We start from the raw sequence: 14,491 nt of genomic DNA, 5'->3' as shown, positions 1-14,491 counted from the left end.
AGACAAAAACAGCCTGTGGTGGTCCTGTCACACAATACAGCAGCAATGTCTGTAACGGCTGTGACTTACAGGAGAGATGAAGTTTTACGTATGCTTTTCAACAAAATTGGAAAATATACACTTACAAATAATTTCATTCTGATGACTGAAATATGGATAGCTCTGTGCTTTAAGCTGGCGTGCTTTAGTCATCAGGAAATGATACTTTATACTTGTTTAAACATGTAATTGCCTAAAAATGCCAGTTGGATGAGTTATTGCAATGAGAAGGAACTTTCAAAGATAGAACCCAGATCATGAAATTATGTTATAGAAAGCTCATTGATGGATTTATTTATCCATCAAGCACTTAGTAAGGATTAATATCTGGCATGATGAGATAAGCCACAGAAATCAAGTGGAGGAGGATCCTAGGGTAGTTTTGTAACTTTAACCTGTTACAGCTCAATTCCCTGATACAGCTCAATTTTAGAATGTTGTTCCTTTAACTTTGATACATTAAAAACTTTTAAAGACATTTTCTTTTTTTTTTTTTTTTTGAGGTACGCGGGCCTCTCACTGCTGTGGCCTCTCCCATTGTGGAGCACAGGCTCCGGACGCGCAGGCTCAGCGGCCACGGCTCATGGGCCCAGCCGCTCCACGGCATGTGGGATCCTCCCGGACCGGGCCACGAACCCGTGTCCCCTGCATCGGCAGGCGGACTCTCAACCACTGCGCCACCAGGGAAGCCCTAAAGACATTTTCTAAAGAATTTTAACTTACAAAAACAAAAATGTTGCCCAAGTTTGTTTGTATGGAGAGCTCTGGTTTCAGCGTGATTTGTAGAAACCAAGAAGTGTAAAATGGCAACCAGCTAATTGGTCAATTTCCACCTTGGAGGCCAGGACCCACTTAGGTGGACAAAATTTCCATGGAAGGTACGTGGATGAGTGGATCGCAGGGGCTGGATTAGCCAGTAGATCCCAGGAGCTGGGAGGGTCATGGTAGCAGCAGCATGTACCCAAAGCAGAGAGATTCAGATGCAGTCAGGAGCGTGCCACATTTGTCAGGTGGCAGGGTTAAGAAGAGTGTATAATGTTAGACTGAACATCAAGGCCCCTGACCAGGAGAGTCAAGAGAATTTGGACAAGGAACAGAACGTGGAGCGGGCAAGGTGGTTCAAGAATTCATCACCAAGCACTGGAGTCAGGGGCTGGGCTCTGTACTGGGTTTAATGAGAACTACCTGTAAGCTTGGGAGAAACACAAGGATTCTGTGAGATCACCTGTTAACTCTACTTTTGTGTCCCATTTTCATTTTTGTTCTTGGGTTTAGTATTTTAAATTTCTGGGTCAGCTTTCAGAGAAGATGAAGTTGGACCAGATGGCTGCTGCACTTGGCTTCGACACGCGTCTGGATGTAGTTTTAGCTCGCACAGAGCAGCTGGTCCGCCTCGAGAGCAGCACAGTCATTGAAAACAAGACGGTCGCCTACAGTTTACAGAGAAAGGTAGGGGATATTGCTGGTGTTGAGAGAGGGAAATTCTGAGAAACTTAAATCTTGAAAAATAATTTATTTCCACCATATTTGCCAGTGTGGCTAGGAAACATATTATACAAATATGTATTTAGAAGCTGAGTCTCTGTTTCAAGTCTGAAGGGAAAGTAAGTGTATCATCTAAGGTTATGTTTGACTGTGAATAGCTTAAACAAGTAGAAGGGGTTTTTTTGGGTATTTTTTTCCCTCACATCCATTTCTGGAGGTAAGCAGCTTAGAGTGAGTTGGCAGCTCTACTCTGTAAAGTTTCCAAGGACCCAGGCTCCTTTCAGCTCAGTAATTGCCCATCCCTAGCAGGGTCCTTATTGTCATGGTTCACAGTGGTGCCTAGAACCATTATATCTGTATTCCGGGCAGAAGGTTAAAAAAGAAAGGGATGAAGAAGAGGGATGCAAAAGAACATGCATGAGCTGTCTTTTAAAGGAGGCTCCCAGAGTTTTCTATGTGAACTTGTGTTTATATCCCACAGCTAGAATGTGTTCTGATGGCTAAACCTAGCTGCAAGGGAGGCTGGGAACTGTAGCCTTTACTCTGGGTAGCCATTTGTCAAGCTGAAGAAGTCACTGTTTCTATGACTATGGGAGAAGAGGAGAGCTGGACAACATCTAGCAGTCTCACCTTTATATAAGCTCTCTTGCACTAGAAAGTAGAGAGGAGAAGAGTTTACTTTCCACTCACTCAAAGGAAGACTTAGAAACAGTTTAGACTACATAAATGAATGGATGAAACATAAAAACATAATTATTATGTAATTATTGGCATTGGGGAAAGAAATAGGAAAACACAGATGTGTCCTTAGAATAGTTCTTAGGAGAAAATTCTATGGTAGAATTATCGTGTATAGGCTGCTTAATGAGTCACATCTGGGTTCTCAATTTGGTTCAACCAAGCTGTGTGACATTGGGCAAATTATATACTTCTCTGTGTTTCCTCGTATTTAAGATGGGGATGATGCCTACCTCATGAGGTTGTTAATAAATAGCATTTTTGTACTGTTGGTTCATAGAAGATGCTCTATTCATATTTGACCTCTTCTCCATTTACTGTATCTTAAGGAATATTTTATAAAAGAAAGCAGACAACCCCTAGTACCATCAGAGACATTAAACTGAGCTACAATTCTTTCTGAAGTTCTCAGATAATTGATTTTTCCTCAATATCCAATATTATTCCTTCTTAAGTATTATATAATTATTAAAATGACTAGCGTACAGAACTTACCATGGTAAATTTGCAGTAGAGTGAAATTTGACATGAAGAAGCTCAGGAAAGGGAGTTTAGTTAGAGAAATACTAAAAGCGCCTTGTTAAAAAAGGATGTGGGCATGGACATTGCTGTCACTGTTAGACAAGATATTTAAGCCCTCATTTCAGTAAGCCCTTCACACCTTCAAACACTTTACTAATGCAGAATATATAATTAGGGAAAATGGGATGGTCTTTAGCTCTAACATTCTATAATTCTACACGATTCCAATTCCCAGTGTTTGTAAGAGATGAAAGAGGTTCCTGTACTTAATATTCTACTCACTAATTGTGACATATGAAGCCCAGGAGGATTTTTTTCTCCTCATAGAGTCCATAATCTTTTTCTAAAAACCATTACAATTTCTTTCATCAAGTTTGACCGTCGATGCTAAGTGCTATTTGCAGACCCTCTTCAGCCTGGTTTGTGGATGGTATAAGGTCTGGCGTATAGTAAAGACACTAATGAAGCAATGCCTTCTTGAAGTCCCTTCTATTTCTAAGATTTTCAATATATAAACAAAGCTTTCCTCAAAATCTCCTTCATATAGCTTACTTTAAAAATATATCAACTCCCACGTTTGGTGCCACTCAACCTGGTTCTAAGTGATTGAAAGTAGTCGCACTGGGTTTTCGGTACTAATTTACACTTTGTCTTCTTTCAGAAAAGACCAGTAGCAGTATAGTTGCCGTGGGGTGTTGGAGAGGATTTTGTCTGTCTTATTATGTTCTGCTCTTGATAAGCCCATTTTAGTAGTTTTAAAAGTAATTTTACATTTTTATTATGATGCACATAATGTTGGAGGGAATCAGACATTGAAAGCCTACTCCTTTGTGCATTTTCTGTGGCTCTTTTTGTCTCATACTTTGCAGCTACCAAATTAATGCTTGGAAAAATAGGGATAGAAAAATGCAATCAGGAAAATCTGATGGTTTACAAATTAGTCTTATTGAAGTGTAGATAAAGATCAACGTTATCTGAGTAATTCATTTATATTTACTGACTATTCAATGATTATTAAAAAAAAAATCCCTGTTTGTATTAAACCAGCTAAAGACTCAGAAAGAAAGACTGGAGAGCAAAGAGCTGCACATGAACCTCCTCTGGCAAAAAATAGCCCAGCTGGAGGAGGAGAAGCAGGTGCATTTGGCATCGGCCGTGGAGGGGGACGAGGGCAATGTCACCATCAGGAAGTTGCAGAAGAAGGTGGAGAGGCTGCAGAAGGGGCTGAGCGTGTGTCGAGAATCGAACACTGACCTCAAAGCCAAACTGGCTGACACCAGTGAGCTTCAGGCAAGTGCTCAGCTGCATTTCCTTGTCACTGTCTGTGTGTGTTTCCATAAAAGTTTATGCAAAAGCGTGACAGCCTTAAAAGGGACACACCAGGAAAAAAAAGCTGAAAATCTCCTCTGATTTTCTAGAGTTGTGAGAAAAATGCAAATATTCCACAGATCAGCAGAGTCGATCAATTTCGTGTCTCTTCAGTATTTGAATTGAAGCCATAGTTGCTGGGTGAAAAGTCAGTCAAAAAGGGGTGAAAAGTCAGTCAAAAAGTCAGTCAAAGGGGTGATGTGATGTACAGAAAATAAAAGCATTTCTTCAAAGTGTGGGTGACTATCATGGTAGGGATCATGTAGGGATTTTTCACATAGGAATTTGCTTAGAGAAAATGAGACAATGAACAGAAGTGTTCACTGACAAGACAGGTGTGGGTTGTGCTGTGCGATGTGTCACACCAAATGGTGAAGAGGGCAGACAGGTTGGGGTGGTGTGATTCCTGGATTCGGGGTGTTCGGCTTCTAATGAATACAGAGAAGAACGAAATTAGAACTTGGGATTTAATAAAAATATTTCAATATCACGTATGTGTGCCGCTGGCCATAATACATAACTTCATGTACGCATGTCACCCCTGGCACATACCCGTGTCGTGAAAGTGGGCAACGATGATGTCCTTGCTCTTTGCAGACACGGGCTCTGAAATGGACTTTTGGAATGTTTCTGAATCTGGACACAGACCAGTTGGGAAAAGGAATCTGGAATGAAGCCAGCACTTGAATCTGTGTAGCAGGACAATATTTTAGGGCATATTTCCCACTCTATTCTCCCTTCTGAGTCATTAGCTTTTTTCCCCCTGAAGCCCTTTTGGCATCAGGAGGAGGCCACTAGGTAAAGGCTTATTTCCCTAGAGAAGGGGAGGGCAGACTCCACCCAGGGGAGTGGACATACTTGAATGTAAAGGAAGGGGGAGGCTAGGGAAAGCATCTGATAGGGTGCCTGGGGGGGGAGAAAATATCAGAAGTAAGTATCCTGGACACCCATCTCATACCTTGAGACTGACCTTTGGGGGGTGTGTCTGGTGGGTCAGGGAGCACTGATGTGCCCTGAAGTCAGCACACAGTTGCTCCCTCCCTGGCTGGCAGGGGCTGCAGGAGGTGCAGGCGCAGGGGGCCTAGATCGCACCCATGCCCCGGGGCCTGAAGTTCCATTTGCGCTCTTGGGGCATACGGAAGGTCGCTAAAGATGTGCTCAAGAGAGCACACTGTGGGAGCAGGTGGCGGTGGCCCACTCAAGTAAGGGACACAGTGACTCTCCATCAGAGGTTCCCAGGCAGATGCGCTAAGCCATGATCCCGGCTAAGTGTAGTGAGAGTAGCCATAGGAGGCCTGGGCCAAGACAACCCTGTGAACTAGAAGTGGTGCTGCGGTGAGAGGAGCCCACGCTTCGTGTAGCAGAGAGCGGAAGCGGGAAGAGAGCGGAAGCGGGAAGAGAGTGGAAGCGGGAAGAGAGCAGAAGCATTCTGTATACAGAATGCTTCTAGGAGATACAGGATGGGGTATTATATGATGTTCAATCCTGAAGTAAAAAATGGGTTCCCTTTAGTTTTTCTTTCAATTCTTTCACCATGAAGGAGAAAATCTTAGAGGTTACTATGTCCTAGAACACTTGCTGGTCTACATTTTAAACAAAGAATAAGCCTTATGCTCAGTGCTGAGTACCAGCAATAGTACCTACAAATACCGTTTTGTTTTATTGTTAATACAGTGTTTGTTTTATTGTTATCTCCCATTTGTGGCACATTCTGTTGAAATCATATAAAATTCCCTTTAAAATCATTAAATTCCTTTAAGTTAAAAAGGTGGTTAAGTTAAAGAAGAAAATGGATCACATAGGTGACATGTGGACAGGTAAACATTGTGGAGGTAGAATGGGAATAACTGAAATATAGACAGATTGGAGAAGAGAATGAAAATGAGTGATAATTAAATGCAATAAGCAGGTGGATAGAAACGCTGATTGGCTGCTGCTAACACCGTGATAATTTCCGGGGTTTGGAGCACTGGGAGAAGAAACTGGGTAGCAGACAGGGGACAGGGCCAGCTCACACAGGGCCTCGTGTGTCACGCGAGGATGCTTGGACTTTTCATCTGGGTCCTGGGGAGCCGCTGGGGAATTTCAAGAAGATGAGTGAAATTGTCAGGAAAGAGACTAAAAAGAAACAGAGATATGAGGAGAGCAAAGGGACTCCAGAATAAGGCTGTGAGCAACAGCATCAAGGGCAGCCGTGAGATGAAGACTGAATGACTATTTGCTACACTTGGCCTTGGGACATCTAAGGCTTGAGCGTGTATAATAGCAGATCATGGTGGTAGTGAGTGAAGGCTCTGACAAAAAGCCAGGTTTCAGTAGGCTGAGAAATGACAGAGAAGTAGAAACAAAGATGGCGGCCTAGTCTTCTGGAATACATGGATGAAAAGGGAAGGAGAGACAGGAAAGTAAATAAAGTTGGCTTGTGTGTTTAATTTGTTGTTTTATTTTGCATAAAGAGGTGCACATATTTCTACAGGTAAGGTATAGAAGAGACTGGATTTGACTGACTCAGCAATCACTCAGCCCCTAAACATTTAAGTAGAGTGCAAAGTCTGCCTGCCAGTAAGGAACAGAGATCTCTATAACTTACTAATACAGTAAATGACACCAATGCTAACTAATACAGTAAATGCTAACTTCATGAACTTATAAGATTTCAACTACAAAACAGCTTTTTATTGTTTTACTTGAGACATATTAGTATTCAAGACAGACTGATGGTATCAATTCTCCATCTTTGTACATCACCTATGCTTGTCCCTGGGTTAATTTTACTATCCATAAAGCAGTATTTCTGACGTTAGCAAAAATGGCCTTCTTGGGTTCGTTTCCTAGGGCTGCTGTAACCTAGTGCCACGAATAGAGTGGCTTAATACAACAGAAATTGATTCTCTCACAATTCTGGAGTCCAGAAGTCTGAAATCAAGGTGTTGCTAGGGTTGGTTCTTTTTGGAGCATCTGAGGGGAACCATTCCATGCCTTTCTCCTGGCTTCCGGTTGCTGCCTACAACCCTTGGCATACCGCTGCAGAATTCTGATCTCTGTCTCCATTGTCACCTTTCCTTCTGTATGTCTCTCCTTTTCTGTATCTTATATGAATACTCATTATTGGATCTGGGGCCCACCCTAATCCAGGATGATCTCACCTTGAGCTTCTTATCTTTTTTTAAAAAATTTACTTAATTAATTTATTTTTGGCTGCATTGGGTCTTCGTTGCTGTGCGCGGGCTTTCTCTAGTTGCAGCGAGTGGGGGCTATTCTTGGTTGCGGTGCGCGGGCTTCTCATTGCGGTGGCTTCTCTCGTCGTGGAGCACAGGCTCTAGGCACACGGGCTTCAGTAGTTGTGGCTTGCGGGCTCAGTAGCTATGGCTTGCGGGCTCTAGAGCGCAGGCTCAGTAGTTGTGGCGCACGGGCTTAGTTTCTCCGCGGCACGTGGGATCTTCCTGGACCAGGGCTCGAACCCATGTCGCCTGCATTGGCAGGAAGATTCTTAACCACTGCACCACAAGGGAAGCCCCAAGCTTCTTATCTTAATTACACCTGCAAATTGCAAATAAGACTACATTCCGAGGTTCTGGGTGGACATGTCTTTTGTGGGGTTGGGGGGGGCACTCTTACTAAATTAGTCATTAATTTCACCATTTAGAGAGGGTTGATACAAAGTAATAATTTGGACACATTTCTATGTGTTTCGTTTAAAAAACTGAGATATAATTCACATGCTATAAAATTCACTTTTTTTTTTTGGCTGTGCCGCGTGGCTTGCAGGATCTCAGTTCCACAACCCGGGATTGAACCCAGGCCATGGCAGTGAAAGCCCGGAATCCTAACCACGAGGCCACCAGGGAACTCCCAAAATTCACTCTTTTAAAGTACAAAATTGAGTAGTTTTTAATATATTGACAAAGTTGTGCAGCTGTCACCATTCCCTAATTCTGGAACATGTCCGTCATCCCCTCACCTCCCAAAACTAAAACAAAAACCTTCATATGCATCCTTTCCCCAAACTCCATAAACCAGTAATCTACTTTCTGTTTCTAGGGATCTGCCCAAAGCAACGCTAGTTGCTTTGTAGCCGGCATGGGTTATGAATAGGTTCAGCTGAGTAGACTGAAACACACAATAACAGTGGCTTGGTCAGGAAAGATGTTTACGTCTTTCTCACTGCAAGGAAGCATGGACGTAGTCGTTCCACGTTTAGTAGGATAGCTTCATGTTCATCACTGATCCTGGCTTGTTCTCTCTTTCTGCTTCACCATCCAGCAATAACTTTCCTCCTCAATGCCACCTCTTAGTGCAAGCTAGCTGCTGGCCTCATTCCAGGCACCAGGCCGAAGGAAAGGTGGAAGGACATCCTGTATGCCACTTTCCAGGAACAATACAACACTTCTTAGTCTTCGTTGGCTGTAACTTAGTCCCTGGGGCTCACTTAGATGAAGTCAGCCTAAGAAATGGGTCTTTATTCTGGGAAGTAATAAAAAAAGGAAGAAGAGATACTTGGTGGTGAGCTTTCAGCCTGTACCATGTCGCTCAATCTTAGTAGGGAGCTGTGGCCGAAGACTGGTAGTCAGACAACCAAAAACTAGTGGAAAGCCATTAGTATCTTCCTTGTAGTCTCTCAAGGAAACACCCAAAGAAGGTAACATTCTTCAGCCACCAGCAAAGCTCTCTTCTGCTTTCTCACTTTCTTGATAATCTCCCACATAAGGTAGCTGCTTCCCATGCTCCTCCCACACTCCAGAACTTTCTCCAATCTAACCAGTGCGGCCTTTCTTTATATTATTTTCCCCAAACCTACCATCATGAGCTCAGCTCTGATTATGTAGATCCATGGACCTTGAGTTGCCCTGAACTCGCCCCACTTTGAACGTGTACGTCAAGCAGAACCTGTGAGGAAGAACCTCCCTGGTGCTGCGGAGGGGTTTGGGGTGTGCTCAGCCCGCAGAGTGGAGCATCTTCCTTTGATTTGTGCTGTGGTTTCCTCCTAGTGAAATCTCTGTGGTTCTTTGAGGAGAGGCACAGCATCATTGGGTGACCCTCCCCCGCTGCTGTCCCACCCCCTTTAGAGAGCCCTCTTGCAGCGCCTGGCTCCCGCAGGGTCCTATTTTCAGTGTGATCTCCTAAAAACCCTCTAGGTGGAGAATTCACATCCTCTGGCAGATTCAACAGGTCCGATGTTACGTCGAATCACCTTCTCTTTCAGGGTCTTTGGCCCTTATAACACGAGAGAGTTGTTCACCAGATGTGAAACGCTTTCCCTCAAGGAGGCAGATGCCAGATATGTTATTCACTGGAAGGGAAGCAGACTCGGAAGCTGGTCCATCCTCGCTGGGGTCTGAGTGGCACATCAGTCTTGTTTATGACCGTCTCTGTCCCACTGGGAAAAAATTGTGGGCACAGTCTCTCACTGAACTCTGGGCTGGATCTGATAAGCTCCCGTAGTTGGATTAAGAAGCCCATTTGCCTTGGCCCCCTTCCCCCACCCCCAACCCCCCATCCTCCCAGCAGTCTCATTTGCTGGATCTGACGTAGGAGGCTGAGGCTTACTTCCTACCGCTGACTCCCAGTTCGGTCTTGGTGGCTTGGCTTGGAGTCCATTACTTTCTCCCTGACAACAAGAATTCAGGCAGCCCTCAGGATTGTGATAAAGTCTCACATTTTTGAGAAATTCTTGGCTGTAAATTTTTCTCATTAGGACTTGATTTATGTGCTGCTAACTCTCCAAGCTGTGTTCCATCTCCTTTGGTAGATGGCCCACTGTAAATGTTTTTGCAATCTGAGTAGAAAGGCTGAATGGATCTCCTCTTCTGTTAATGTAAGGTTTATAATGCAACATAGCGATCCCAGAAACTTCTTGCTTTGCCCCATGTTTTCTCTGCAGCACTGAGATAGTTGGCATGTGAAGGGAATCTTTATGTTTCAAAGGGAGATAACCTTGTTTTAAAATTGATACTGATTTCACTCATCTAATGTCCCCTATCTGTAAAATATTTGAAAATCTACACAATGTATTATTTAGAGCACTTGTTCATATAATTTATAAATAAATGTACATATATATTCAGAATTTTTTACTGATAGGATGCATTATACATGCACCGATCACTCATGGGAAAGCTCCCTTCTCAATTTTTTATTTTGAAAAATTTCAAACCTATAGAAGAGTTGCAAGAATAGCATAACAGACATTCTTTTACTTTTCATGTAGATTGTTAACATTTTACTTACTGTTATATTTTGCCTAATGAGAGAGACAGAGAGATACAGAGAGACAGAGAGAGGAACCATTTGAGAGTAAGTTGCAGACATCATGACACTTCATCCCTGAATACTTACCCGCTATATCTTAAGAACAAGAGAACTCTTCTGTGTGACCACAGTGCAGTCGTTACACTCAGGAATCTACACTGAGATAATATTCGAATATACTCGTACTAATATACAGTCCACGTTCAAATACGGGTTTTGATAACTTGGAATCCATGAATGATCTCCAAGGTTGGCCCCTGCAGACCTGCACTTCGTGGGTGCCATTTCCTTGTCTCAAGTGCTTGCCCTACTGGTGCTGGTTCATTGACGAAAAAGCTGACTCCGAATCCCTTCCCCCAGCTGTTGCTGGCATTTTATTTCCTGCATATTTCCCAAGCTACAGCAGTAGTTCTTACACCTTCTGGATTGCGAGCAGCTGTCAGTTTCCCAAGAGATTTCCTCTCTCCTGCATGGAGCCAGTTCAAAAGTTTTGAACTTGTCCAAGAGTGTCTGCCATTGACTTCCTCTCTGCCTGGAAAGGAATTTAATTTCTTAAGAATCTGTGTGTGTGATAGTAGGTACAAACAAGTTTCCAGTTTAGGTATTTGACTCAAGCTTTCTCAGTTTAGTGACATTACCCAGACAGTATAAATCTGATTTTCCATCTTGACATCCCTGTCCCAAGCAGGCACCTTTCCTCCGTATCGTGTCATACTTCCAATCTTAGAATAGCTTCTACCGTTCCTCTGACTTTCCAGAAGTGTTGGAGGACCCTTCAGAGTTTAGGTCAGGTCAGCTTGTGCTCCTTACGCCGTAATTCTGGAGCTCAGTCTCCATGAAGATGAGCTCTGACCCCGAGACTCTGTCAAGATTTTAATCTCTGACAGTAGCCTCCAAATGTAGTCTGGGTAGATTGCAACAATCTCAGAATCCTTCATCAATAAATAATCAGCAGTCCAGAAACTAAATGCTCATGTTGCTTTATTATTGTTACTCAAAACAAAAAGGAAAAAAGAAAAAGGAGGATTTCATTCATCAAGAGTAGCAATATTTTAAAGTGTCTTTCCCATTGTTTTCTCTCCCTCTTGTTTCCTTGCTGCATGACACCTATATCTCCTCACAAGCCCCTCTTCCATCATCCCAAGTTTCATCCAGAAACACTTCCTGCAGCCTAGTTGACAGAGGCTCTTTCTTCCCACTCCTCTCTCAGCTTTTTATCGGGTAGATCAATTTAGTCTCTCAGGCTTTCTTCTTCCCCAACACTCTCCCCGTGACTCAGACTTGCCCTGGGAACAACAGGCTGGGAGTAGATGCAGTAAGAAAGCGTCTTTCTTTCTTAGGAAAGAAGGGATAAAATGAAAGGGGAAGGGAGAAATCAGCAAACGCTCATTATTTGGTATCTTTTTATTACTTTCAGATGTAACCTTTAAATGATTTTCAACAAAATTAAAACACAAATTTATGCTTTTTCTTTGAGAATATGCCTGTAGGCCTTGTCTGAACTGTTAGGAGGCTCAGAACTAAATTCAGAGCTCTGCTGGTATTGGCGCTTTGTCCATCCCACGTGTACTTCTTTATTTCAAAGTAATTTCTTTTGATGCATTTAAAGGCTTCTTTGTAAATGTACTTTCCAATAACAACTTTATCAAGATAAATTCACATATAATAAAACTTACCCTTTTAAAAGTGTACAATTCAGTATTTTTAGTATATTCACAGAGTTTTATAAACATCACTGCTATCTAATTTCAGAACATTTTCATTACCTGAAAAAGAAATGGGGAACAGTTACTCCCCATTTTCTACTCCCACCAACCCCTGGCCTTTTCTGGATCTCTCATATAAATGGAATCATATAATAAGTGGTCTTTTGTGACTGAGTTACTTCCCCTAACACAATGTTTTCAAGGTTCATCCACGTTGTAACATGTATCAGTACTACGTTCCTTTTTATTGCTGAGTCATACTCCGCTGCATGGATATAGTATCTACTCGTCCACTGATGGATATGTAGGCTGTCTTCAGTTTTTGGTGATTATGAATAGTGCTGCTACGAACATTCTTGTGAAGGTTTTGTGTGGACGTAAGTTTTTAGTTCTCTTGCATATATGCACCTTGGAGTGGACTTGCTGGGTCATAAGTCAACTCTATGTTTACAATTTGAAAACTGGCCAACTGTTATTCACAGCAGTCACACCATTTTGCATTTTACCAGCAGTACAGGAGCGTTCCAGTTTCCCCACTTCTTCACCAACACTTGTTACTACCTATCTTTGTAAGTGGATAAGTGGTACCTCATTCATGTTTATTTTGAATGGTCAGTTAAAAAACTTCGTGCCTAATTATGCAAAACGACCTCCAATTCTTTTTTTAAAAAAATTGTGGTACGATATACAGAACATAAAATTTTACCATTTTTAACCATTTTCACATGTACAATTCAGTGACATTAAGCACATTCACACTGTTGTGCAACCGTCACCACTGTCCATTGCCAGAACTTGGTCATCATCTTAAACTGAAACTCTGTGCCCGTTAAACAAGAGCTCCCCATTCCCTCAGCTCCCAGTAACTTCTGTTCCGCATTCTGGCTCTATGAATTAGCCTACGCCAGTAACTCACAGGAGTGGAATTAGACAGTGTTTGTCTTTCTGTGTCTGGCTTATTTCACGTATAGTGATGTCTTCACAGCTCATCCATGCTATAGTATGTATCAGACCTTCATTCCTCTGACTCAGATTCTTTTTGTCGGCAGATCTGGTATAGTTTTAAATACTAAACTAATAAAGCAAATGTGCCTCGTACTTGAGGACGCTCTGTTTTGGCTTTAAGATCCTGGGATAGCTTCTGAGAGAGAGGTACCACCCTTGCCTCCTGCCTGCAGTGAATGTTGTGGCCACCTCTCAGTTCCCATATACTCATTGGTAAAGTCAGAAGACATTTTTTCAGAAAAACTGCTAATTTCCCTCACAGCACTGATGACTTGCCACGGAGATTTTAAGTGGGGCTTCCTTGTGGTAAATCACCAAGTGAGGAGACATTTTGCTCTTTCTAATGTTTGTATACCAGGGATGACCCCTTGGCAGGGGTAAAAAGTGCAAGTTGCTTTCCCTGTGGAGCTCGGTAGAGTCTATGTGTGAGTACCACAGACTTTGTTTTAATATTTAACCCCTGAATCATGCTATCTATACCATTTCATCGCATCAATCTTCCACATAATGATACTCTAATATTTGCTCATAAACTATAACTGCTTTAAGACATGTTCGTCCAGTCTATATGCTTAGCAGAGTCTGTATAACTGGGTTGGATTCAGTTCTTCATTCATGAAAGGAGTTGTTAAATGAATTTCATTGACTTAAAAAAATTTATTATTTATTTTATTATTTTTGGCTGTGTTGGGTCTTCATTGCTGCGCGCGGGCTTTCTCTAGTTGCGGCGAGCGGGAGCCACTCTTTGCTGCAGCGCGCGGGCGGGCCTCTCACTGCGGTGGCCTCTCTTGTTGCGGGGCATGGGCTCTAGGTGCACGGCTTCAGTAGCTGTGGCTCGGGGGCTCTAGAGTGCAGGCTCAGTTGTTGTGGCACACGAGTCCTGTTGCTCCGTGACATGTGGGATCTTCCCGGAGCAGGGATCTAACCCGTGTCCCCTGTGTTGGCAGGCGGACTCCCAACCACTGTGCCACCAGGAAGTCCCCACTGACTTCTGATTTGTCTTGTTCATACAATTTTCCTAAATAAATGCAGAAGAAATTATCAGCGTTCTCTTTGACTGCTTAGATTAAAACTTTGGAACAGACCAAAGCTATTGAAGACCTAAATAAATCCAGAGACAAACTGGAAAAGATGAAGGAGAATGCTGAGAAAAAGCTACTGTCTGTCAAATCAGAATTGGAGACTACAGAGCATGGGGCTAAGGAGAGTAAAGAGAGGGCCAGAAACATGCTAGAAGTGGTAACCAGTGAAATGAAGACATTAAAAAAATCTCTGGAAGAAGCAGAAGAGAGAGAAAAGCAGGTGGGTAGAAATCTGGCAGTGAAACCTGACTTAGGAAAGATGGAGCAATTCAAAAGCTTGATAATTATTCATACATT

At 42.7% G+C, this 14,491-nt stretch overlaps 1 protein-coding gene across 1 annotated transcript in view; it reads left to right on the top strand.

The window, feature by feature from the left end:
- CCDC170 (coiled-coil domain containing 170) overlaps positions 1 to 14,491 on the top strand; it is an 86,150-nt gene that overhangs the window by 67,786 nt on the left and 3,873 nt on the right. Inside the window, 3 exon segments of the mRNA XM_060030493.1 lie at positions 1,315 to 1,488; positions 3,832 to 4,074; positions 14,178 to 14,414. Coding sequence (XP_059886476.1) covers positions 1,315 to 1,488; positions 3,832 to 4,074; positions 14,178 to 14,414 — 654 coding nt within the window.

The sequence above is a fragment of the Delphinus delphis genome, chromosome 14 (assembly GCF_949987515.2).
Source record: "Delphinus delphis chromosome 14, mDelDel1.2, whole genome shotgun sequence".
Classification (NCBI taxonomy): Eukaryota; Metazoa; Chordata; class Mammalia; order Artiodactyla; family Delphinidae; genus Delphinus; species Delphinus delphis.
Note: the sequence above shows the minus strand (reverse complement) of the source record. Positions and strands in the feature narration are given on the sequence as shown.